Below are 27,316 nucleotides of genomic sequence, written 5' to 3' on the forward strand. Positions count from 1 at the left end.
CCCAGTGGTCTGTTAATTTGAGGTGTTCAAATACTTATGCAATGACATGATGCCTGTTAACCTTTGCTATATTGTATATTGAGCCTCATATTAGACCAATATCAAATATAAGGAAAAAAGACACCACGTAGAGTTCCAATGCTTATGCAACCACTAGGAGTATACATACATAACCTTCAATGTGATCATCTTTATAAGATAAAGGATGAGTCGTATATATTAACATCCACCAACCAAGGACTTAACTAATAAAAGCTAAAGCAAAATATGGCCCAATTACTTTCTTATCCAAACATTCTTCCATTATATTTTCCCATTAGTCTACAAAAAGATAAAGAGCATTATGGACTCTTTGAAGAATCAATGAACATATTAAACTCTCATGACTATTTCATAACCGTTCTCACCAAGTAGATTTATCTTCCAGACATGTATGAAATGTTTTAGGAAATAGATCTAGCTGATCTGAACTAAATGAGTTCAATGTTCAGTGAGGTGATTTCATTTCATTTTTAAACAATATTTGCAGTTATCTTGAAATGACAGTCATCCAGGTGTGGTGAGAAAAATGAGCAATATTATGATGATGAGCAATAAGCAATCATTATGTCTGTTGCTGTGGCAGTTGTTCAATATTGTTTTAGTGTTGCTGTTTCAGTATGTATTTTTATTCGTTTTCATTCGTTCAATGAAACTGCAATTTCCTATACAGGATATGAACAGTTTCACATAATTCATTTCTGGTCTTGGCTTAGTTTGAATGTCACAGTAGATTTAAATAATATTGACAGAGATATTGATTTTAGTTTTATTTACATTTTAAAGTAGATCAGAAACTATTTATTTCTATTTATAAGTCAGTTTGCTCAAATTTAAACCAAACACAGTCATGTTTGTATGTTGTCTGTTTTATATAAATTATTTTGACTTTTCTTGAAATTAAAGGTCACACCTTACAATACCTTTTCAGCCCACATAAACTGATTACCTAAGCTTGTGATGCCAGTGCCCTTATCACTGTTCTCCCCTTAGTTAACATAAGTTTACACAAAATGATAGGTGAGTTATCGTGTCAGTGACTAGGGTGGATTGAGTTCATTGTGTAGTCCACACAGATGACATGATACTGCAGGAGAGTATCTGGGTCCTTGTGCTCTGCTTCTGTCAGCGTGCAACACAAATCTCTGAGATGGATTGCTCCCACAATAGAAAAGTGTTTTCCAACCAGCCAATATGAAGAGTATCCTGAAGGGCAAAAGTAAGTTTTAGAGACTATGATTTTAGCCACAACACCATAACAATTTAAACTGTATTTGAATGTTTAAAAACTAGCCTAGATATTATAGATGTTTGTTTTTGTCACAGATTATGAGGCGCCTGAAGCTGCTTTGAGTAACACTGTCAGAGCTGTACGCTGGAATCTTCCTGATGAAGGTCTTCAGGCGCACAGCTCAGTTCCTAGCAAGAGCACTCATAGTCCTAGACAAAAGGTAATAGATAGATAGATACTTCCTATAGAACTTCATTTTCTGTACTGTTTTGAAGTTTGACATTTTTCCTAATTAATATATCACCTTTCTGTTGTTATACAGGACTTGAAGGATCTCCACAGCCTGCAGGAATGCATTACGTTTATCACTCAATGGAAACAGGAGGTGGAACATGTCAGCAGGGTAATATGTAATGCTTTTTACAATGACTTTAACTATCACTGCCTGTATAGGCAAGAGGCTGGACATAATCACAGGCTTGCTGATGTTCTGACCAACTATACGCGAGTCTGTTAAAGATCTCTTGATCTGGAAAGCATCTGCTGTGTACAAGCGTCCGAAAGAAGACTTTCAGATGCCAGTTTTACATACATTCTAAATCATATACATCTTAAAGACATCTAATATACGTCTTTTTGACACCTGATAGGAAACATTTAATAGATGAAGCCTATTGCAGATGAGCAAACACTCTGAAAAATACATCTTGCAGATGACAAATAGACATCGCCGTGGTGTTCTTGTGCTATCAGGATTTTATACATGGGTTCAATAAATAAGTAGTTAATAGTGGGTAACTTACATTTTAAACACAATATTGCCAGATCCTTTGTCTATTTAAGTTTCCAATAAACCACAGCAGAATTATGCTGCATTCTAGACAACTCGAAATTTGGATTTTTTCCCATCATCTACTTGGAAATATCTGGAATTCTGCTTTTAAGTTGGAGATCTATCTTGTGAACTCGTGGCCGATCAGTCAGCCACAACTTTAGCGAGACATCACTGCTTCCACACAGTAATGGGTGTGTGTTTGTCTACAAATAATGTCTAAAATATTTCAGTAATAACTGACAGTGTGTGTGTGTTTTAGCCTCACTCCAGTGCAGACGAAGGCCCAAATATCAGTGTGCATGCAGAGCCACATAGTCTGGAACAATGCCGCAAACTCATCCTTGAGTGGGCACAGGAGCTCAAGAAAGTTGATGATGTGAGTTCATGGATATAAGACACTTATGTTTAAACATCATGCATTGTTTTTATTAAGAAAAAGATTTTATCTGTTTATATTCTCCCTCCTATAGTTGTTTAGTGAGGGCACATGGCGACAACAAAGAGATGCATCTTGGGAGCAGAAAGACAACAAGGTGGATTCTGCCAAGCATATGGAGCAGAAGATCATGGAATGGGCTACAGACCTACAGACTGTGTCCGAGGTGAGGAGGATAGTGGGTTTGAACCCAGTGTGTAATAATGTATCAAATCTGTATACAGTATATTATGCATATACATGTATAAAAAAAACATTCCCTGTGTACAGCACTGTGGTGTGATGAGGCAAGAATTAGCCCGTTTTCTGAAGCAGCTAGAACTGAAGAAGAGGAAAATCTTGACTCTGTCTTTTTTGGAATTCATAACTTGGTCTCTACTGAAACAGGACAGCCAGGTCCAAGTTTAAGAGAAGAGTTCGATAAACATAAAAAAATAAAAAACTATTTTTTTTTTAATCAATATAGGCCTATTCAGCTAAACCTTTTCTTATTAACAGTTACAAATTAGAGATATAACATTATCTCATTGTATATGTTCTACAATATATAATAATGTAATTTAGTAATATAATCAGTATATTTATGTGTATGAATTACATACAATGTTTTTTCAGGGTATTGTTCCACAGCTATGGCTCCTCAGCAAACAGCGTACCTGGAAAACAGGTAAAACTTTCACTTGCATACTTCAATAGACTAAAACGGTGATTTGCCAAATCATATTAAAAGTGCTAGTTTAAATGATTATAAACAATTTTGCCATGGGCTCATATGTTTTCATACTGTACAATTCCATTTGTTTTGACAGAGACACAAAAGTACATTCCAAACTCAGGTACTGACTTCTGCATTTATCTTGTTCAGTGCACAGTTTAATGGGGAAAGTATCTAAAATGTTATGTTTATCACTGTTTTCTATAGTATGGAGATGGATCAGCAGTGCTTCAGGTATCTCTGATACAGCCGTTTATAATTCAGCTGTCAATGAAATTCCTTTTGGCTTAAGAAAGCTTTTAAATTTTACCTTTGCACCTGTTTAGTGGACATCACACTGGACCCTATGACAAGCCACCCATGGTTGCAGCTCTCTGATGACAAGAGAAAGGTACAGGAAGCTCTGAATGAAACTGAAGTGTCCTACAGTACCCAGCGCCTCGACAGCTGGCCGTGTGTCCTGGGCTGGGAAGGGCTCATTTCCGGTCGGTACTATTGGGAAATTGATATTGCCAACAATGGCTACTGGCATATTGGAGTGACCACTGCATCCTCCAAAAGTAACGGCCGGTGTCCCATGAACCCCTCTGAGGGCTTCGGGACAATATGGAGAAGCACACGGCAGTTTTATGCATGCACCAAGCCAGAGACCGAGCTTCCTCTGTCACTTGTGCCCAAAAAGCTGGGAGTGTACCTGGACTATGAAGAAGGACAGGTGTCTTTCTATAAAGTAGAGACACGCTCACATATCTTTACTTCAGTACAGTTGCACAACTCTGAGGATTTTCATGAGTTCCCTTTTAAATGGAAAATTATGAAATTTGGCATATCCTCAGACCCTTCTGGTGTCAATGTGTGCAAAGTTTTCTGAAATTTAAATGCTTTGCCCACAATGCACAGGTCAATTAGTCCTGGTGACTACCAACAATTTGATAAATCAATATTATTAAAATAATTTTTGTTAGGTAGGCATTGTGAAAGAAATGCTCCATTTTATCCAAATCAAAAATGCCTAGGAGTATAATGGAGTACATTTATATATTTATATATTATATTATATATTATTTACCAGCTCCAAATTGATAGTTGTAACACACAGAACAATGTTTTTTAGGTTAATACAATGATATAATTTTATTATGAATCTTAGATGCATGCAATTTTTTGTAGCTCATCTTTATTATTTAAAACCATTAACTATGCTAACTTTACTATGCCATAATGCTGTAAAAATGTTACGGTGCATTAATGCTGGAACCAGAAAAGAAAGAGACTTTTAAATCTGAGAGATTTTATTTTTAATAAAGAATGTATATATATAAAAAAAGCTACAAATAAATGCATGTGTGTATACATGTATGAAAGAATTATGTGTATACAGTAAAGAAAAAAAACTGCATAAAAATATACATCAAGTAGAATAGTATCATCAAGATTACCAGGACGGACTCAAACACACCCTGAGTTCTTGACAATTTAATTTGCATTCAAATATGAACGGAAATTAACCTAATAAAAAGGATTCCAAAAACAATTTTTGTGTGTTATTTCTATTACAGTCATTTGGCTTATAACCATTTATGCTGGTTTTATCTACTCAGAAATAGTCTTTTCTTAAAAAAGCTGCTTACAAATATATTTTTATCAAAGTGGTCATACAAACTTATCACTACGTGTTGGGAGGAGAGTGACCTGCACTGACCTACAGCAGGAATAATTCCACACACGGTTAAACCTCATCGCTGGACATTCATTTATCGGGTCTGCAAACTGATGGCTCCAGTGCTGATAAAGCACCACACACCTACAGCACCTGGCCATCACTAGCCTTACAAAGGTCCTAGTGGAGTGAACAAGATAACACATGACATACAGGACTGAGGGATCATGGATCTGCAAATCACCAAGTGCTCCCTATGACAAACTGTTTTGGTCAAACAAAGGGAAAAAAGAAAGAAAAAAAGACATCCCAGCATCCTGCCATCTTAATCAGAATCACTTTTTTCATCTTTAACCATTAGTTTTTTGCCTCTTTTGGGCTCAGGTGTTTGGCCATCCTTCTCCTTCTTACCCTTGGTGAGTCTACAAAAACAAAAATCAGTAATAAATTAAAATAATAATGTTGTTTAGTCAATATAAAAACAAGGATTATTTCGAGCTGTAAAGTATTAAAAGCAGCCGTCAGTCCGTTGACGCCCTCTGCAGGCGTTCGATATAATACGTAGCATACATAAGATTTGATTATATTGTTCTATTCCATTAGGCTATGCATTTTAATACTTTTCATCAATGGAAGCAAATGGTTACTTGTTTTTGATATTTTATTTGAATCAATTATTATTGCCTCATTGCTATTATACTGTATATGTATTTTAAGTCCGCTTAGATCTATTTTTATTACAAAAAAATTATCTGATTATTCAACTTATTCTCAGAATAATTGACCGATTACCAAAATATTTGTTAGTGACGGCTCTGGAAAAAAAGATCTTTGTGCAGCGTGTACCTGTGGTATATCATCACTTACATTTTCTGCCGGTATCTGTCAATTTCAGATGGAGGCACCACGTCACTCAACTCCAAACTGTCATTAATCTTCTTCAGCATTTCATATCTTTCTTTACCCCTCACCTGTATGAAGAGGAGGCTAATATTAAAAGTCATACAAACACAAACTACACTTTGTTAAAGGTCTTAGCCAACCAAATTTGCATTTGAAAAGCACAAGCTATATTAGTACACTAACTCCTTTCACAGTGGAATTGACCCCTCAATCCAACCAACTACCATGAAAATCACAGGAGGATGATGATAAAAAAAAAACAGGAAGGTGCATGATCACCTGCAGGGCATAAATCTCTTCATCACTGCTCCCACTCAGTTTGGCCTTTTTACTGCCCTCAGGTCGAGGCACAGATGAAGTTGACTCTTTCGTCAAACCTGTCAGATCAGTTTCAAATTAATATGACATTTTAAAGAAATTAATGCTTTTATTCAGCAATGTATGCGGAATCAAATTGAATTTAATACACATACAAACTTACTACGTTTATTAGAAGAGGGGGTCTTTCCCAAGGTTTTGGTCTCCTGGTCTTTTCTGAAGTTGCTCTCCTCAGTTTTTCTGTCTCTGCCTGGGCACGCGCACACACGTACCTCAAAAGACCCTCTGCCCAGCAACTGACCACTGCAAGACGAGAGTAAAAGCAGATTTTATGATCCTTGGTATCCACATTGGAATACAATTCACTAACAGAGGAATCAAAGATGGACGACTCACTCATGAGTCTCCAGGGTGATGATTGTGAGGATGGGCCGGCGATTCATCCCACCCATGCAACTGCTGTTGCACATAAAATTAAATAACACTGTTGTGAACTCTGCTCCCAGCTGCAAAAAAAAAAAAAAGCACAGGAAAGGGTGACATTACAATGACGAAAACTTACAACAGAAAAACATTAATACATTTGCAATTATATTTTTTTATTTTTTATTTATTTACTTATTATTAGGGGTGTGCACGGATAGTCGAACATTCGAATATTCGTTCTGCTCTACTTATTTCGATAAATAAAAATTATATTTGAATTTCGCAAAAAAAAAAAAAAAAAAAAAGTTCACAAAACCTAATTTGGTCATGTTCTGTGATTTTCCACGGCATATTTGAAGATGTATGCGAGCAAAAAATAATTAATGAATGAATAAGGGGCTGTTCACATATCGCGCCTAAAAACGCATGGAAAACTCTAGGCTCGCCGCTTTCTCCTTTCCAAAGCGCTAGGGCAGAAGCGCTCCTGAGGCATCTGCCGTTGCTAAGCAACAATGATGCGCTCTCTCCATGAAGACACGGAAATTTCAGCAAAGGATAAATGGATTTGCAGCAAAAAAAATGGCAATCCATATACAGCTATGATCAGCTGTTCCTTCATCTTGGCTGAGCAACGTTGTTACGGGAAAGGATGAAGCTGAATTTTTAGTTCTTGTCACATGACCCGGGTGCGCTTGTGGCATTCTGAAAAGTTAAGATGTTTTTAACACGATGCGGTGCGGATGCGCCTGGAAAGAAGGGCCGCGTCGTACCCACTGATATATAGATCAGTGGTCGCACTGCGTCGCTTCCATTATGAGTGCGCATACCACACGCCTACAGTGGAAATAAACTTGAGTGCGCAAAAGACGCAATGTGAACGGCCCCTAAGAACTGCAGTCTTCTACAGTACTTCAGATATGCCGTGGAGAATCACAGAAAGTGATCGAATTCGAGAACATTGTTGCGGCATCTCTCAAGTAACGAATAAACACAGCTAACTTGGAGAATGCAGTGAAAACTCCTCTTCTCGCGTCTGCCCTAGACTAGGGCTGCAACTAACGATTATTTTGATAATCGATTAATCTGTCGATTATTTTTTACGATTAATCGATTAATCGGTTTTTGTACTTATATTTTAGTTTTGCCCATTTTTCCCCCAAGTAAATTATTAATAAAGGGTCTTTATCATTCAGCATAGATTTTTAAGAGATTTTAACCATTTTGCATTGTCATATCCTCATTAAAAATATACCTGGAGTTGTTTTATTATGTGTTAGTGATCCTTTGTCGAACTCTTCTGCAATCAAAACACTGACCCATACTCTAGCAAATTTCACATGGAGATTTCAAATAATGTTTTCACCATGGCAGTCCTTAGAGCTCCTAAAGTAGTTTAACATCCCAAACAAAGCTTAAGGAATCTTTCAGAACATATTTTCACGAAGAAGGATGAAACAGAATAAAATTGCAGTACATTGCATTTGATTATTTACTGGGAAACAGCTTTATAGCTTATGCTGTGAAATTCTATACAATCCTTCGAATAAAGTGCCAATGGCATGAAACCTAAATGGAACTCATAATTTAAAGTAAAATCCATCAGAAGGTTGTCCAGAAAAAAAATACCGCGCGCCTACATTGGAAATAACGAACTTGAGCATGAAAAAGACGCGATATGTGAACGGCCCCTTAAACAGTTCAGTAGTGCAGAGTTTACAGGTTAATCCTCTTTTTTGATGGCTCAAAGTAAAGTACTTCCTCATCCCGCTGAACTTTTACTGTCTATGGCAGAGACGCTGTTCGGGAAGCACGTGACACAAAACATGGCCAGCTATTGGCTATTCGCTACTTCTCCTGCTGTACTGGCTGAGTAAAACCTCCGGTGGCTCATTACTGCCACACTTTGGTCACCGCAGATTTGAAATATGCACGAAATGAGCCGCTTACGGCAAATAAAAGTTATTTAGCAACTAATTGATGACTAAATTAGTTGACAACTATTTTAATAATCGATTTTAATCGATTAAATCGATTAGTTGTATCAGCTCTACCCTAGACCCTCGGTACAAACATCTCAGGTTTCTCGATGAAAGTAGTAAGAAATGAGAGAAGTAAGAAAAAAAAACTTTGAACATTATCAGAACATTTTCCTTGATGCGAGTGGTGTGGATGCAGCTGCCGCCTCCAACGATGAAGAGGATGCAATGCCCACTCGTCGGAAAAGGATGAGCCAGTTCTCCAGCGATGATTACAGAGAGTCCAGCCGAGACGAGTGGGAACAGTTCTTGCTGGAGCCATGTATTCCACCAGATGAGGATCCCATTCGGAGGTGAATCGAAAACACGAAGCGCTTCACAAAACATATTCGCTTAGCACACCGTTATTTGTGAGTCCCACCAACATCTGTGCCGTCAGAGCGTGTTTTCTCCGCGGCCGGCCTTATTGTTAACAGACTAAGGAGCCGACTTTCCCCAGATCATGTTTACATGCCCGTGTTTCTTAACAAGAACATTTGAAACAATAGAAAAAAAAAGCAAAAAAAGATTTGCTGACACTTTAAAAGTTAAGTGTAGGCTACGTTCTACAAAAGCCTAATTGCTGCAGGCGGCTTTACGTTTTTTCTTTGTTAACTTTTTTTTTTTTGCTTTTAATCTGTACTTTTGTTTGTTTGCACGCATTGTTAAAGGTTTTCAGCTACAAAACACGATGTGTAATGTTCAAGCTTATTGTGTGTAAGCTTGTTCAAAATGACGCAAACAATAAATGTTGCTGAAAAATAACAGTCTCATTAAACTTAATTTAAATAAACGAATATTCGAATATTCGTTTCTTGTGAGCTCAAATATTCGAATGTGATATTTGCGGAAAACACCCATCCCTACTTATTATAGATCAAAATACTGAGACTAACTTGAGGAACTTCGTAGGGAACCACCACACTGTGCCTCAAGTTGACTTCATCCTCCCTGTAAAGAGCACGAGAGTTTCCTTCCACTCGAATCAGGTGAGCAGCAGGAGCCAATCCTGAGGAGGGAGTAAACAGGCTTGTTAATTGATTTTAGTGGAACTTGCACCAGTATAGCTAGTGTTTTCCTGTACAACGGTGTAAGATTGGATGAGAAAGAGCATGTCTATACCATCACCATCTGGGGTTCTCTCATGGTGGGGACATCGACGGACCACCTCAGCCACGTGTTCGGACTTCTTATAAATGGCTGTTGCTCTGACCACTGAGCCCTGGGGAGGGGCAACATCCACCATCATCTGAACTGGACAAGTTTTCGCCAATTGGCAAAAAAGCTTATTCAGATCAGAGGAGTACTGAAATCAGAGAGACAGAAAATATGCTTTAAACTCATATAAACTAGTCACACTTTGAAAAAAAACAAAAAAAAAAAAAAGTGTCACATAGGCCTGGGCGATAAAACGGTATCGATATTTATTGATGGTACACTAACAATATAAAAAAATGTTCGATATAGTGCATGATATAGGCACGTGCTATGAGCGATGCAGACCGCACACACAAACACATGCTGAAATGAGTGCTGTACCTGCCTGTGAGGAGGATGTTTTGTAAGTCTACTCTAGCCCACAAGATGCGCCACTGCTTCGTTATTCATTCAAAATATTAAAGAAATACAGAAGCTCATTGTGAGAAGATCATGATTAGGTGAAAATCGAAAACAAGCCATTCACACAAAATGCATATTCAGTGCATTTTGAGACGGGACTAATATGACTGCTGCACTCGCATCTCACACGAGATGTAATGTTAGCCATGCAAAGTTAAAATAGTGTAAGCTTTTAGAAAACAAGTTGCAAATTTGTTCATACCTTTTCACTGCGTCCCATTTTTAAATGCAATCTGCGTGATTCGGCTCTTTGTATTAAGCAATGCATAAATAATGATGCCGTTTTGTTCAAAATTGTATATGCAATTTAAGAAATTATATTTGATTTATATGAGTTAATTTAGATGTAATGCAGGTTTTTTTTATTTTTCATAAACATTTATTTTCTTGTTGATAATTTAAATGTCCTGCATTATTTTGCTCCTTGCGCCCTCCTGTGGCCTCAGGAGACAAGACAAAAGTTTCCTTAAGTCATTTAATCTTCATATAAAACACACACACGTACATATACATATATATATATATATATATATATACACATACACACAGCTGTTTTACAAAAGATTATTAAAAAAAAAGAGTCAATAATTATTGATAAATGAAGGATATGAAATATATCGATACATTTTTTAGCTATATCGCCCAGCCCTAACTTCACAGCAGTTAGTTTTAGTAGTAATCACAAAAGTCAACAGAACGTTCATATCATTTATTATTGAGAATGCTAACTGATATAAACGATGGCATAAGATGATCAACTAGCAGTCCAACAATTGACTACTAGTTGATCAGTGAGTTCAGCTACTTTAACTAGAATTTTGGTGCTTTAAAGTGAACATCTTTAAGAGAGGTTTTAATGGACTGAAAGTGTGCCAACAATAACAAATAAATTAATCTCCTTTAAAACACCACCACTACAGGTGAAGCAAATTCACAGTACTTAAAACACTAATCTTGAAAATATGTTTTTGTAAAATTTTAAATAAACACTTTTAATATGCATTTGTCTCATTCCAGAAAAGAATCCATATAACGAAAATGATAAAATATTTGATCTAACCTAGTACATTAAACAGAAAGACAGAATGATTTGTAAGTGTTAAGTCTCAGTCTTTACTACAAAATAGTACATATTATAGAAATCATATATCATTTGAGCTTTTGAAATTGTATTGTCCTCTTACCATCCAGATCATGTGCAGTCGGTGTAGTTTCTCACAGGATCTGAAACACACCAGCTTGACTATCTTGCACTACAACAACCTAAAATTCTACTCTCTTTTCTAAAACTGTTTTACAGGAAATTTTTGGATGCCAAGCATCCCTGCTCAGAGTCTTGTAGACTGCAGTTTTCTGTAAAACTGACACTCCCCTCCCTCCCTCCCCCTTTGCTCTATGAGGACAAGTTCAGACATGTTCAAACTCCAGATACAGCTTACTAATAAAACACTGCTGCTCAAAAAATTTAAAATAAAAGGCAAAAACATTAAAGATTTCACAGATTACAAGACTACGTAAAATATAAATACTGTCAGATTTAATAATGTTAGGTAGCTAAACACAATAGAGACTGACAAAGCTAGATGTACGAGTCATTACTAATGCAATTGGTAGTGTACACGGAGTAGGTGGTGAAACCTTCTTTGACAACGAATGTGGTCATCTTATCTTCTGCCAAGCAGCCATCATAGAGCAACACCTCTTTCTACATACTGCACAGGAGAGTGTGTATTAAACTAGATTTACTAAAATACACAGATAATCTACAGAAGATATAGCTTTTTCTCCAAATGTAGCTTTCTAACATTCCTGATATTGTACACAATGACTGTTATTGGCTGTGTTATTATTTTTCTAAGTCTCTCTGGATAAAATAATCTACTAAATACGCACAAGTGTAAATGCACAGCCATTTCTCTCTGGACCCTCTCCAAAGTGATTATACGTTTAAATATACATATTTGCTTCTATCCATTCTTCAAACCACTTCTGTAGGGTTGTGTGGCATCAACAATTAAAGGAAATAGTCTTGCTAAAAAATTAGGATCTGAAAAAGTACAACAGATGAAAGAGGAAAAAAAAAAAAAAAAAAGACTTGGTGAGGGGTGGGAGGTGGTGGGGCAGCACTTTTTTTTCTTTTTAACCCCATCGCAACCGGAGATGTTTTTGGCGCTCCACATGAGAACATGCCCATTCATGTCTTCAGATAATGCAATAAGAAACTGCTAAATTAAATTTCTTATTTTACCCACTCCAGATGCTAGATTGACAAGCTGCATGACCACAAACGCTCTCTACACCAGAGAAGCGAATACACAAAAGATGGGAATTCTGAAGTATTATTTTGGACAGGAACGAAGGAGGTGATGAAGAACGATTTAAGTCTGGTGGTATCCTGGCAACATTCCGATCTAGCGCTCACCAGAAAGGACTATTTGAGTCTCCACATGACCTCAGGTACAAATGCATCTATGTACATATTTTAATCTAACATCTACATAATAATGTGAGTTCACTACCAACTGTGACTAACTTTTGACTAGATATTACCACTAACACTGATCTACTCTCACAAGAAACCATTTTATCTCCAAACAGAATATGAACAACCAATGGCAATAATCGGAAACTACCAAACGGATTTTTCATTTATTTAGGATGCTAGTGTATAGTATTATAAGATTAGAGGAATTATATGGGTGATCGAGTACACTAAAATGCCACATTTTATGCAAGATGAGTACTGTATGCATGGATGCATGTGTGTATTTTTAACTTACAGTGCAGGTCACAGATTTGGCCGTGCCAGATTGCGGGAACCCCAGTTTGAAGCCATGTTCCCCGGGATAATCAGTGGCAACTGGAACAGAGGCGGTTGGAGGGGAGGTGGATGGCTGAGGCTGTTCAGTCAGCACGTTATCAAAAATATTTGGGTCGAAGGAGCTTGGAAGATACTGCTGAAACACATAAGAGTCCAGCACTGAAAAACAAGTATGTATACCAGAGGGTATGCACAGGCTTATTTAACAATACCTCATCATTGATCAATTCCCAGCAAGTGCCAGCTTCTGGAGTGGAACTGGGACACAAATTGGGAGAGAGACTTAGAATTAGTTTAACCTTAAACTAATAAAGCACACACAGTATACATTATAGAGTACTGATGCACAATGACAAGTTCAACAGATCTTGACCAACCCAAAATAAATAACCATAAAATTGTTACAGAAACCTTACATAATAAGACCTGCACCCACATAAAACTGAAGATATGACCGACGCCGGGTCTCTGTTGCAAACTTACATGAGGTTTTTCTCCCACAGGTCAGCAAACTCTTGACTTTCGGCCATGGCTTGTTTTAGATTCGCAAAACTACAGATATAACAAAAAACTTTCAGTCAGCTCAGCACTGGGAGAAAATATAAAGAAAATACAACTCCTCGTTCGATATACATTTAAAAACAAAAAGTAAAACGGTTCAGTCGTCGACGTTGTTTCTTTACGACGTGCGATAACTTTCAAATTAAACAACCAAATCACGTTTCTAAATAGTAGCGAAAGGTTTTAAGGACAGGTTTAAATCAAGTGACAGCTAAACGGAAACATTCATATAAGCGCTCTTCTATGAGCCAAGTTTCGAAAACACCGCTTAGCTAACCAACGCTAGCTAATTTGCTTTAAACGCTAACCGCATATTTGTAGATAACTTTACCGTTAAAGTGGAAAAAAACATTCAGACATCAAAGTCAGATTTCTTAAAAAGACACAACGAATTAACATGTTGCATTAAAAACCTATTTTAACATCTTCTACTGCTAGCTAGATAGCCGGATTCATGACTGACGTTACGATAACGTTAAACGGGCCTCTGAGTTTCCGCTCTTGTTAAATCATTAGTTTTAGTCGAACTTTTTAAAGCAGCTTTTATTGCATCGACGTCAGCTCGATAAAATACCAATATCTGCACGCATAAAGTAATACTGTATTCTAAATTCCGAGTTTATTGCAATAATTAGTTTCGAATAAAACACTTATTGTTAAAAATGTGTACACACGGATAACGAATCAGCACTTACTTCACCGACCTCCTCTCTCCAAACGGTTTTCACGGTACTCTCGTAAGAGTCTTGCGGTGATGAGTTCCGAGTTACTCACGCAAGGTCCAAAACAACAAAACGTTAAAAACAGGCCTCTTAAAAATCTAAACCAAAATCCACGCGTGGTGTTTCAGGGGATTTCCCCACAGGAGGAGTCTGCTGACGTCAGCGTCACTTGACTGACATGAATGAATTAAATGAAAACAAGAGAGAGAAAATAACGATTTTTTAAATAGATGACTGGTCATTTCGTTCGCATTTTGAATTTTAAAATGATCTAAATGTTACCAAAAACCGCGCATGCTTTTACAAAAGGCGCGAAATCTGTGTAATGAGGAAGTTGTCAGTCCGTTTTTATTACAGAGCGTTGCATTCAGAGAGAGCGTTTCGAATACAAAAGATTTGTTTTTTATTCTATTTAATACTGGATTACATGACGTGACGTATTTTGCAAAGCGTATCTATCGATGCATAAGCAAAGAAAAAAGTTTGAGATTGAAAATACAGAGACAGAAGGACCATTGATTTTATTAGGTTAGAAAAACGAATGAGCTCATCTCCATTATATGGTATGGTAAACCTCAAATCAAAACTATAAAAATCCAGGGATAAACCTAGAGTTACTAATTTTTGCTGACAGTGACATATGTTGTGTGTGACTGAAGAATAGTCACCAAATAATTAGCTCCAGAGGCCTAACAAAATAACTGCTTTCCCAATTCACAGACACAGTATTTCTGTGATTTATAAAATCATGCATGAAACCTGTCACCAGTCAGTTGAGTCCCCACATCACTTAAATAATAGAAGATGAGGTCTTTCATGATCGATTCATCACTCAGACTGAAAGTGGTGTTATGATGAATAACATTTCAGAAATGTTATTATTTGCTGTTATACGTCACTCACATTTATGATATTCAACCCTTTAATTTACATTCTGCAGTATACATGCATTTACGAGGAACAAATGCTTGTACATAGATTAGAAAATTAATGGAGCTTAGAGGCAGTTTTTGGTCTACAACAGAAACTGTGATCAGGCAACCGGTGGGTGAGTCAACATTAACACCATTCTCTCTTTTGCATTTTGTGATTTAATAACACACCAGAAGAAATACAACCATCAGAAACAAGTTAGTTTAATTTAAACTTTATGCTTCCATACGAAACTACTAATTACACTTGTGCATCTCTGTTGTTCTCGGAGATAACAATGACAAATCAGTCACAATGCAAATCACTTAATTTGATATTATGATTCATTCATAATGAGTGATTTATATATAACAAAATAAAATAAAAGTGTCATTGGTATTATAATAAAAAAGAAAAGAGTTTAAAAAAAGACAAAAGTAGAATTCCAAATATATATTTTGTATAGTTAACATTACCATGTGCAGTGGTGTATATATAGTGTTGTATTTCTGTAGCAGTATTGTTTTAGAGAAAGAAAAAAAAACTTTGTAGAACATGTAATAGACCCATTACAGTATAAAAGACATAATGCAATTTTACTAATTGTTGTTTTTCCTTTGCTAATTATGCACTTAATTGCTGATAATTTATTAATAAAAATTACGAGCAATTCATTTTTATGATGTCAAAGGCTATCTTTGCCCTTACATCACTTAGAACTTTGTTCCAAATGACATATCTAAGGTTTTAAACAGCTTTGAGTTTTGTAATTAATTTTTCACCAAAAAGCAAAAATTATGGTGATGGACATTATAAACCTAGTTGCAAAAATGCAAAAAAGAAAACAAATTTTTTTTGCCCTTTTTCTGATGATGCTTCAGAGTAAGGCACGTGTGTGCATGTGTGTGTGAGGGAACATTCGAGACAATATCTGAAACCTACAGCTAAAATGGCATGTTTTGAATTTCTCTGTTAAAAGAAAAATCTGAATTGTATAAAATACACTTTTTTTGTTTATAGTGTGTGGCCTTTATTTAAGAAAACATAAAATCTCCGGGTAAACTCTCAGTAGACACTTTGCACTTTATTCAACCTTTTAACTCTGTTTTATGAATAAGAGACACTCTGAAGTATCATAGGTACAGCAAATGATTTTTTTTTGGTGTAAATATGTTGTGTAATTTTATTTCTAGCATATATATTTACATTAACGGCATCGACTTGTATTTTTCCTCAGTGTTTGTTCTAAGTATGTTTAGAATTCTAACTTATCAGTATTATAATTGTTATAGAATCAGAATTTTTAGGATAAACAACATGATTACAATAAATGATAAACCCCATCTCACATTTCTTCATTTTCTCAAAAGTCTAATTCTGATATGCAGTTATCACAATACCATTAAATTTACCAAAGAGAAGTATAATATAAGATTTCATAATATAAGAAAAAAGATTTGATTTTGTGTTCAAATCGAAAGGAAATGAGCAAATATATAAAAGAAACACTCTGTATGTCTCCTGCATATCTCAAAATGGCTGACACATCATTGCCCAACTCTAATTTTCTGTAATGCATATAAAATCATAAATATTTTACAAGCCTAAATAAATAATCGTAATTCGGAGATAACACTGAGATTCATCTTTGTTTTTCCTCGAGTCTTATCACACTTTTTGAAGCACATGTAAATTAGCTTTTAGCAACCAGGCACCTCTGTCTAAACCAAGGATAAAAATATTAAAAACACAATGAAAGATCTCCGAACTTGCAGAAATAAACGTAAAAGCGAACAATTTTACATCAGATTTGCTTACAAATAAAGACATTTGTCCAGAGCTCGTACAGATCAGCTACCTTTTCACCTACCTGTTAATGTTTGGAGCTTCAGTCCTAGAACATGGAATAAAGTTCTCAAATCCCGAATATGAAGTCGAAGGATACGCAGGTTCCATCTCGCAAATTAATCGCGATTAACGGAGCGCAAATATTGTTAATATTCATCAGTTTGAGAAAGAAAGGTGGCTATATGAGTTTATGCAGTGAACTTGTCAAATAAGAACCAAAAACGTCATGAAGGGGGGTCAATGGACAACCAATAGATTTTTGTGCGCCTTTTTAAAATATGGATGAACCACATATCCTCGGAAAATACCCGGGAATAAATTTCGGCCCTATAGCATAAATAATTATAACTTGTAACATCTCCACAACTAAATCCAAAGCACTGGCAAAATACGATATTGAGTAAAATGCAAAGACAAAAATATGTGTACTCGGATATTGTCACTTACTTGATTTATAGGAAGATAGAACTCGACAAACAAACACAAACCATAACCATCAGTACCCAAAGATGCAGTACTTTCCAGCCAAAGAACCGAAGAGTCAGACCCATTCATTTGTTGTCACTGCACTTTCATTTTGACGCATCTCGTAAAAAAAACCAAAAAAACAAAAACTGATACACCAAGAATTCTGTTTCTTTTTCTATCTGCAAATTTATTTTTCTTGTTTTTTTCTAAAGGAGCCCATCTTCATGAGTCATGAGAGGCTTTCTCTCTCTCTCTCTCTCTCTCTCTCCTTCTCTCTCTAATACTGGCTCAAACTGCATTGTCAACTTCCGCCCTGCTTTCTCTCCAGTGGCTGGCCTGCATACAAAACCTCCCAACCATTTCAATGTCCCATACATTCTGCATTTTCATTTCCATTCAAAAACGATGATAGCGACCAAATGTGCTTTACTTGTACTGTCTTGTTTGTCACATTTTGCAGCTCTCTCATTCTCTTCCGATAAGCTGAATCTTCCCGCCTGTTTAGTCACATGTTGCCTCTCACGTCACTAATTTTGACAGCATCACACTGTACACACTTCATAAAACACACAGAAAAAGGACAACACACTGAGTGACAAACAACTGGCTTTCGTTCGAGTCTGATACAACAGCTGAAGAGGCGGCAGGGAGTTTCACTTTGATTTTTTTTCTTGTCCTCGAGTTGACTATAGGCTAACGTGTTGCAATCTGAGGTTTGGTTATTTCGGGGGAGACTGAAAGAGGAATGGTGACTGCATAACTGTTTCAAAGAAATCTTGTATTATCGCATACATAGAGCTCTCTTAAGTCACAGACGAATGGGTTCATTGTTATTCACCGAGCACACACTCAAAGTTAGCCCAAAGGAGTGAATTGAGGTGTTTTGTAGCCTTTTATTTCTTCAAGAAGTTTGGTTTATGTCATCTTCAACATGAATCACTCAGTCAAATAATTCTCACTTTGGCTCGCTCTCTGACGCAGTTTGAAAAAGAAAACAGCTCAGGCCAACAGTAAGTGGGCGGGCCGGAGGTGAATCAACAGCTAAATTTGTGTTCGCTGTCTCACACACACAAACACACACACACACACACACACACACAGAATCTCTAATTCCCGCTCTTTTCTACATGCATATACTGGAAAATATTTTATAACAGATATTCCCTTCATTCATGCTTGCACATAAGCACAAACACTCAAGACTGGACCACATTAAGAGTGTGTATTGTTTTATACAAATTATTTGTCATAAACTAAACTTAATCTCATCTTTGAGATGCAACCACAAAAAGGTGTCTCTTAGACCCTTCAGTAAATGCAAGCACTGTAAAAGGAGTGGTACGGAAAGGGAGGCAGACAAGTTCCAACCTACACAACTTCCTCCATAACTTCCTGTCAAGTTTTAGCGGTTTTTGAGAGGACCTTTTGGAAGTCTCTGATGGCCAACCACACACTTCCATGGCATTTTACTAACAGTACCCTTGTCAGGTTTTATAAAATTATAGCTGATCCAGAAATAACCATTCGGTCATTATTTGCTCTCTCTCATATCATTCCCAACATTTTTCTTCTTCAATGAAACACAAAAACATGTTCAATTTATGTTCCACAAAAGAAAGTCAAAGGTTTTTGAAAACATTAGGGTAAGTGAATAGAGATTTTTCATTTATTTAACAGTACTAAACAAGTGATTTACTTATAATGGGTTCAGAATTTGAGATGCTTATAAGCTAGAGGGAAAGCTGTAAAGTTGTGTCCCTTATGAGTTATCTAAAATAAAAAAAAGAGAGAGAGAAAAAGAAGTAAACCCTTAGGCTTAAATAGTTCATTCCTGATGTCTTTTACTTGAGGGAAATTAAGGGTAGGACAGACTAAATGGAGTGGCATGCTTTCAAGATGAGGTGAAGTGCTATGTGGTCAATAATACTGGGGATTTCCACAGTATTTAAGAGGAAAGGCCAACAAAAAAACAAGAGATCTAACTGAATTGAAAAGACATGTTGAGTGCTGAATACATTTCATCATCAAGGTATTTACATAAGCCAATATCAAAACACACTTCCACCCAACCACATAATGGAGTGCCACTAAAAATAATTTATACAGACAAAAGAAAAATCTAAATAAAAAGACCTCAAGTCAAAAGATTTTTTTCTACACAATTATTTATTACCGTTTTAACAAGCTCTTTAAAACAGATTATTCATAAAATTAGTTTTTAATTGCAATTTTGTTAAATTCAGTAGGTTGGCTAAAAACATTACATTTACAATTTAAAATCATATGAAATCTGAATTGGAGAAAAGGTGCATTCATCAATGTTAATGCAAGTTCTAGACGGCCCTGATTTAACTCTAGTTGTGTCATTTAGTGATAGTATTATAATGTTACTAATGTTGGCACACCTGTTGCCCACGTCTTCAAATGCATAAAATAAACTTTCAGGCTGTAATATTGAAATAAATGACATATCCTGTTGCAAAGGGATGTCTACCAGCTGAAGAATAACAGAAAATGACTTGCATGTGACATTAACGCAGTCATGTGTTTTACATCATAAGACTATGATGCCAAGCATTGTGTGGTATTTAGCTTTAATCCAAAATCCTTCAAAGTATAAGTGGTGAATCTTATTTTTCAACATCTATCTGCATTATACTGAAATTAAAAGCTATTTGCCATGGTGGTAAAACCTCTGCCCTGCTTGGCTGTGCGAAAGGTAGGTGTGTCGAGGAGTTGGTTGAGAAGAGCTTTGAAATGTAGCCTGTACAACAAAAGGAGAGAAAAAAAAAAGAATGTCACTTTCCTTAAACCGATCTTATTCAGACATTAAATTATTGTTCCTCAACAATTTGGTATATATATATATATATATATATATATATACACACACACACACACACACATTACTATTCAAAAGTTTGGGGTGTTATGATTTTTTTTTGATGTTTCTGAAAGAAGGCTCTTATGATCACCAAAGCTGAATTTATTTGATAAAAATACAGTAATATTGTGGAATGGAATGCAATGTATTTTGAAATGTATTTATTCTTGTGTTGGCAAAGATGAGTTTTAGCAGCCAAATAGTTGTGCTGCTTAGTGTTTTTGTGGAAACTGTGATATATAATTTATTTATTTTTTTCACTTTTTTTTTAAGGATTCTTTAATGAATATAAAGTTGAAAAGAGCAGCATTTATTTAATATGGCCACAATAAAAGGCCACTCTAAAATGTGCAGTTTTATCATACAGCACAATTGCACAGATGTTGCAAGTTTTGAGGGAGCATGCAATTGGCATGCTGACTGCAGGAATGTCCACCAGAGCTGTTGCCTGTGAATTGAATGTTCTACCATAAGCCGTCTCCAAAGGCGTTTCAGAGAATTTGGCAGTACATCCAACCGGCCTCACAACCGCAGACCACTTGTAACCACACCAGCCCAGGACCTCAACATCCAGCATCTTCATCTCCAATATGGTCTGAGACCAGCCACGTGGACAGCTGCTGCAAAAATCGGTTTGCATAACCAAAGAATTTCTGCACAAACAAAAACTGTCTCAGGGAAGCTCATTTGCATGCTCGTCATCCTCATCGGGGTCTTGACCTGACTGCAGTTTGTCGTCTTAACTGACTTTAGTGGGCAAATGCCCACATTCGATGGTGTCTGGCACTTTAGAGGTGAAGAGTTGTTCCCTTCACAGTTGAATCCAGGTTTTCACCATACAGGGCAAATGGCAGACAGCAAGTATGGCATTGTGTGGGTGAGTGGTTTGCTAATGTTACCGTTGTGGATCGAGTGGCCCATGGTTGCGGTATGGTTATGGTATGGGCAGGCTTATGTTATGGACAACGAACACGGGTGGATTTTATTGATGGCATTATGAATGCACAGAGATACCATGACGAGATCCTGAGGCCCATTGTTGTGCCAATCATCCATGACCATCACCTCATGTTGCAGCATGATAATGCACGGCCCCATGTTGCAAGGATCTGTACACAATTCCTTGAAGCTGAAGACATCGCAGTTCTTGCATGGCCAGCATACTCACCGGACATGTCACCCATTGAGCATGTTTGGGATGCTCTAGATTGGCGTTTACGACAGCGTGTTTCAGTTCCTGCCAATAGCACAGCCATTGAAGAGGAGTGGACCAACATTACACAGACTTGCACTGCGTGAGGCAAATAGTGGTCACACCAGATACTGACTGCTTTTCGGACCCCCGAAAAACCGCACATTTTAGAGAGGCTTTTTATTGTGGCCAGCCTAAGGCACACCTGTGCAATAATCATGCTGTCTAATCAGCATCTTGATATACCACACCTGTGAGGTGGATGGATTAACTCGGCAAAGGAGAAGTGCTCACTAACACAAATTTAGACAGATTGGTGAACAATATTTGAGAGATATATATATTAAAAAAATTATATATATATATATATATATATATATATATATATATATATATATAGATAAATTTCACTGACCAAACCTTTGAACGGTAGTGTATAAATGTACATGCATGCTATAATTAAAGAAGTATATTTGGTTCAGACAGAACTCACTGCATGTGCTTGTTGTGAGGGCGTTCCATGCGTGAATGCCCCTGGAGAAGCTGGCCTTGGTGGATGTGCATATGGTAAGCCAGACTGTCCAAAGAAAAACCGCAAGACATTTATGCTCAAAACATGTCAAGAGCAAAGAATTCCTACTATTTTAGGCTAAAAATAAATGAATTCCCTTTATCTTAATCAACTGACCATCTACAGTAATGCAACAGAAAGACTATGATAATATAGATTTCATTAATTGGCTTGGCTCTGACCTTGCCAGGAGGGATCTGGACAGCAATAGAGGGAGTAGGCAGTAAACCTGCAGCGCTCACATGCAGAGCCTGCGGATGCATGGGCCTCAATGGACTCTGAAAACCCAAGTATGAGTAATGTTTGCGCAGACACAGGCATCCAGTAAACCTCTGCACTCAGCTGTTCAAAGCAGCTGACCTTCCTTTGTTTTTTTTTTATCAGAGTTTACATCCTGACCGCCCTACTTACCGAGTCTGTGAAACCAGACTGCTGGTTAGCATGTTCCAACTGTTTCTGCAGGGGAATTCCAGCACTGGGGATGTAACCTGGAATAAAAGAAGAAATACAGAAGGACTGCAAAGGTGTCTGCCAAAAGGACGATGGAAACAAACTTTAACACCTATGTGGGACAGGCCCTGTTTTATTCATTTAAAGTGACAGTAAAATATGTATAATGTTAAAAAAGTTTTCTTTTACAAATAAATGCTGATTCTTTTGACTTCTTATTCATCAACAAATCCTTTTTTAAATAGAATTTTAAAAAGTATTTTACAATATTACAGTTTTAAATTTTTTTTTTTTTATCAAATAAGTGCAGTCTTGGTGAGCACAAGATACTTTTTATTTTTTTAAACATTAAAACTAAACTGACCCATAACTTTCAAATTAGTAATCCTAACTAAAACTGCACCTTCGATTGGATGATTTGTAAAACTATTTATGCACCGCAACATTAGTAATCACTTATCGCTACACTGATTTAGATATACGATTTAATTCTAAAAGTATGCTACAGTGTAGCAACATGAATGCAGGTACATTACACACACCAGGCTGAGAGGTGAAATGACTGTGGACCGCATAGCCCTGCTGCTGATGGGGCAGGTACGTCATGGCCTGGAATGCTGATGCACCTGGGAACAGAAAATTATAACATCTTAAAAGCAAGTAACACATATCCACATCTAAATATATGGACTGAAGGAAAATACAAACAAGGCACCTCTAAGTTGTGAACCACTGGCATAGTTGGCTGGCACTGGCTGGCTGGAGGCAAAAGGCGATGTATGCTGCGGCTGAGTGACTCCATACGGGCTGTGACTCGGCTGGCCTCCAGAATACTGGCCGTGCTCTGTCCCACCTGCACTGAACCCCGGCTGAGACTGGAAATGACGCGTCTGAGACAGTGGCAAGCAGCCAATAATGTTTTAATGAACTCAAGCACACACACACCGGAAAACAAATGCAGTTTGTGAATGCTAGCTGAACCAGGTGTCCCTCATTATTATTACAAATGGATTGATTTACACTAAAATATCACACTCACAGGAATGACTTGAGACTGGAAGAGCTGTTTGCTGCGTTCCCCAAGAAGAGCACCTGGACGCCCATGACTAACCTGACCCCCTGAGGGAAAATAAGCAGTGGAGTAAAATGAAGTCATTATTGAAGGGCAATTCTAGTTAATTCTGACAGCTACAGCTTTATACTTCTTTGACTGATCACTGAAGAGGCCAAACAGTGGTCACCTTGCATGCTGAGAAGGTGCTGCCCAGAGTGCATGGCCATGTTAGGCTGGTAAGTTGCCGAAGTCAGAGTTGTCATGTCACTGTAAACATATAAAAGAACTCTAGTTATAATAAACTGATTAAAAATGTAATTTTCGCCTGTCATATACGTGTATAATATATATATATATATATATATATATATATATATATATATATATATATATATATATATATATATATATATATATATATATATATATATATATATATATACAGTACAGACCAAAAGTTTGGAAACATTACTATTTTTGTAATGTTTTTGAAAGAAGTTTCTTCTGCTCATCAAGCCTGCATTTATTTGATCAAAAATACAGAAAAAAAACAGTAATATTGTGAAATATTATTACAAATTAAAATAATAGTTTTTCTATTTTTTTTTTATCAATTTAACACATCCTTGCTGAATAAAGGTATTGATTTTTTTTTTTTTAAAGAAAAAAAAAATTACTGACCCCAAATTACTGACCAGTAGTGTATATTGTTATTACAAAATATTTATATTTTAAAAACATAGCTTTTTTTTTTTTTTTTTTTACTTTTTATTCATCAAAGTATCCTAAAACGTATCACATGTTCTGAAAAAATATTAAGCAGCAGAACTGTTTCCAACTTTGATAATGAATCATCATATTAGAATAATTTCTAAAGGATCATGTGATAATGATCCTAAAAAATCAGCTTTGCATCACAGAAATAAATGATAATTTAAAGTATAATAAATTTAAAAACAATTATTTTAAATTGTAATAATATATCACAATATTACATGTTTTTCTGTATTTTTGATCAAATAAATGCAGGCTTGATGAGCAGAAGAAACTTCTTTCAAAAACATTACAAATAGTAATGTTTCCAAACTTTTGGTCTGTACTGTATATATTCACATACCGTATACACAACCAAGTCTTATGCTCAACAAGGCATACACAAAAACAGTAAAACTGTAATATTGTGAAATATTATTAAAATTTAAAACTCGTTCCTGTTTGATAAGTGCCAGTCAGAAGACGTTTATTAAAAACAAATTTTTTATCATCATGTATGCTTCTTCGGCTCTTCTCCGGCTTTCTCAGTCAACTTCTTGACTGTTAAAACAGTTTTGAGTACCAGACAAAACACTTGGTTTGGATACCAGACAACTATGCTGACTAGTTGTTCGGATCCCATACAAAACGGATAGGATCTGGCTTCTGGGGCTTGATATCCTATTTATGGCGTGGAGACTTAACTTTTCCATTTGGCATCTGAATTTGCCAGCTCTCTTTTGCATACCTCTGTTCTTTGCGTCGTCTTTTCTCCTCCTCATGTAGGACTTTCTTCAGCTGCAGAAAAAGCTGATGCTTCTCCTCCTGAAGACCCTGCAGCTTCACTCCCATCTTCATTATCTAATAAGAAATAAAGGGTTGTTCATGAGTCCTAAACAACAACATAACTAAAACACCATTTGTAAATAATCCAAGTATTAGTATGCAGCAATCATACAGACGGACCTGCTCTTTTGTTTCCTCTAAAGACATTCTCTCCTCCATCTCTTTCTTCCTCTTCCTCTCTTCCTCTTCTTTTAGTTTCTGCTCCATCATTTTGTCAACCTCTTCTTCCTCTGAGATAAACAAGTGATAACGGATCACAAAGTACACATGATCAACAACACCATAATTCAACATGGAAATTATTATTTTAGTAAAAATAATATAGTGCAGAATTGTGGGCTCACCTTGCCTCTTCCGCTCTCTCTCTCTCATAATGTGCTTGTGCAAGGCACGTGCCATGGCATTAGACAGTTTAGGCCTCTCCAGAAGAGCCGGCATGATGGTAGGGATTGGCGGTGCCAGCTGTTGAGATGTTAGAAAAATGTTACAACATTAATATCTGCATCTGCATTTTTTGACACTAATGAGTCCACTTAACTGACTCATTCAGATTTTAGTTGCCTTACCACAACTAAAATAGTCAGAGCGAGAAACAATTCAAGAACTGATAGTCTGGAAATTATTTAACCATGTTAAATGTCAACGTTAAAAATGTAACGGAACCAAAGACATTGTAAGTATTGCAGTACAGCACGATTTAGATATCTGACGGGTTTAGGAAACACATCACAAACACAAACTTAAGGCAGCTGTCAAAAATTTGACAAGCCTTGCTAACGGTTTATAAACCAACTTACCATATCAATTCTAAAAACCAAAGACTACGAGTTAGAGCAAAATATAAATAAGAAGAAAGAGATGTGGTAATCTGAGAAACAATACAAGGCAATAAATGAGCAAACTAGCGGAACTGGGTTAGCTCTTTAACGGCTTCACAAGCTAGCTGGCTACGCTTGCAGTAACCTGAACGTTTTAACAGTCGATTCAGTTAATCTTTCCAAGAAAATTATCTTTCAAAAACTCGATTTTACAGACGAAAGCGATTTCAGTGTTTTCTATTTGCAGTAAGTTGCATTATCACCTAACCATTGGGCCAGCAGGCTAACGGCTCAAGTGACAGCTTAGTCAGCTAGCTTGCAAAATCAGCGAACTAAATATAAAACTCTTGCAGTGACATTCGTGGAATCTTCATGTAACGCACTTTTGTCCGTTTCTGAGTTAAAAAGTATGCTGAGCTTGTCTGAAGGCTTTGCTTAAAGAAAAATAAACAAATGTATCAGTAATTAACCAAAATAAAAATGGACAGGAAGCCCCGTTTGGCGCACTTCCGCTGGGGGCGTGTATTGATGACGTGTATTGATGACGGCATGTCACGTGTCATGGAGCAGAAACGAAACGCCCATCAAAATATTTTTGCCTTTTTTCCCCACATAAGACAAGTCTTATAAAGAATATAATTTACATTATCTGCTATCTTCTAAATAAATGGCTATTAGCTAAATATAGTATACATAAATGTAAATATGTGGGAAATATATATTTTTTATTTGAAGGCAAATGTTCAGCAATATCTAAAACAAAGTTTGAAAAATAAAAAAGCTGTTAAATGTGTTCAACTTTGATGGTAACATTTATTTGAATGTTTTATTTTGTTTATTTCTCTTTTGATTTTATTTTTACGTTTCTGTATGTACCTGCACAAGTTGACTAGGCATACATTTTACATTACTTTTAAATCATATGCTTAATTATGAAAACTTCTATCTATCTATCTATCTATCTATCTATCTATCTATCTATCTGTCTGTCTGTCTTTTCTCAGATCAATGAGAAAAGCATAACTCAAAACCCATTAAAGACTGACACGGGAAGCTTTTTACATCATGTTTATAGTTATGAGAAGCTTAAGATTGGTGACCATGACAATTAAAGCTTTAAGGGGAAAAGGAACAAAACATACCAATCCATAATATAAACAACCCCCCCCCCCCCCAAAGAAAAAGAAAGGCCAATCAAGTCATGAATGTTAACCTCAT

At 36.4% G+C, this 27,316-nt stretch overlaps 3 protein-coding genes across 6 annotated transcripts; 1 reads left to right on the forward strand and 2 right to left on the reverse strand.

The window, feature by feature from the left end:
- Positions 1–958: 958 nt before the first annotated feature.
- LOC132140514 (butyrophilin subfamily 1 member A1-like) lies at positions 959–4,127 on the forward strand. Its single transcript, XM_059549286.1, has 10 exons — positions 959–1,258; positions 1,366–1,490; positions 1,593–1,673; positions 2,365–2,481; positions 2,576–2,707; positions 2,812–2,937; positions 3,157–3,208; positions 3,351–3,377; positions 3,464–3,490; positions 3,583–4,127. Exons 1-10 carry the CDS (start codon positions 1,234–1,236, stop codon positions 4,125–4,127), a joined length of 1,257 nt encoding a protein of 418 aa, XP_059405269.1. The 5' UTR covers positions 959–1,233.
- Positions 4,128–4,894: 767 nt separating this feature from the next.
- On the reverse strand, positions 4,895–14,455 carry tp53 (tumor protein p53). Of its 3 annotated transcripts, none has more exons than XM_059551003.1 (11): positions 14,276–14,455; positions 13,503–13,571; positions 13,232–13,277; positions 12,979–13,152; positions 9,701–9,884; positions 9,475–9,587; positions 6,534–6,643; positions 6,301–6,440; positions 6,099–6,196; positions 5,784–5,887; positions 4,895–5,338 (listed from the first exon to the last, which is right to left on the reverse strand). In XM_059551003.1, the coding sequence occupies exons 2-11, from the start codon at positions 13,547–13,549 to the stop codon at positions 5,242–5,244; spliced, it is 1,113 nt and encodes a 370-aa protein (XP_059406986.1). In that variant the 5' UTR covers positions 13,550–13,571; positions 14,276–14,455; the 3' UTR covers positions 4,895–5,241. The 3 variants fall into 3 exon arrangements, with proteins under 3 accessions (XP_059406986.1, XP_059406985.1, XP_059406987.1); XM_059551002.1 differs by having other exon boundaries at positions 12,979–13,155; XM_059551004.1 differs by lacking the exons at positions 12,979–13,152; positions 13,232–13,277; positions 13,503–13,571; positions 14,276–14,455 and adding an exon at positions 11,383–11,554.
- Positions 14,456–20,107: 5,652 nt separating this feature from the next.
- On the reverse strand, positions 20,108–26,639 carry LOC132141473 (G protein pathway suppressor 2-like). Of its 2 annotated transcripts, XM_059551005.1 has the most exons (13): positions 26,482–26,610; positions 26,078–26,101; positions 25,625–25,742; positions 25,401–25,510; positions 25,183–25,295; positions 23,869–23,948; positions 23,667–23,746; positions 23,343–23,517; positions 23,170–23,253; positions 22,589–22,665; positions 22,360–22,455; positions 22,100–22,183; positions 20,108–20,294 (listed from the first exon to the last, which is right to left on the reverse strand). In XM_059551005.1, exons 2-13 carry the CDS (start codon positions 26,078–26,080, stop codon positions 20,202–20,204), a joined length of 1,113 nt encoding a protein of 370 aa, XP_059406988.1. In that variant the 5' UTR covers positions 26,081–26,101; positions 26,482–26,610; the 3' UTR covers positions 20,108–20,201. The 2 variants fall into 2 exon arrangements, with proteins under 2 accessions (XP_059406988.1, XP_059406989.1); XM_059551006.1 differs by lacking the exon at positions 26,078–26,101 and having other exon boundaries at positions 26,482–26,639.
- Between the last annotated feature and the right edge of the window lie 677 nt (positions 26,640–27,316).

The sequence above is a fragment of the Carassius carassius genome, chromosome 5 (assembly GCF_963082965.1).
Source record: "Carassius carassius chromosome 5, fCarCar2.1, whole genome shotgun sequence".
NCBI classification, from domain to species: Eukaryota; Metazoa; Chordata; class Actinopteri; order Cypriniformes; family Cyprinidae; genus Carassius; species Carassius carassius.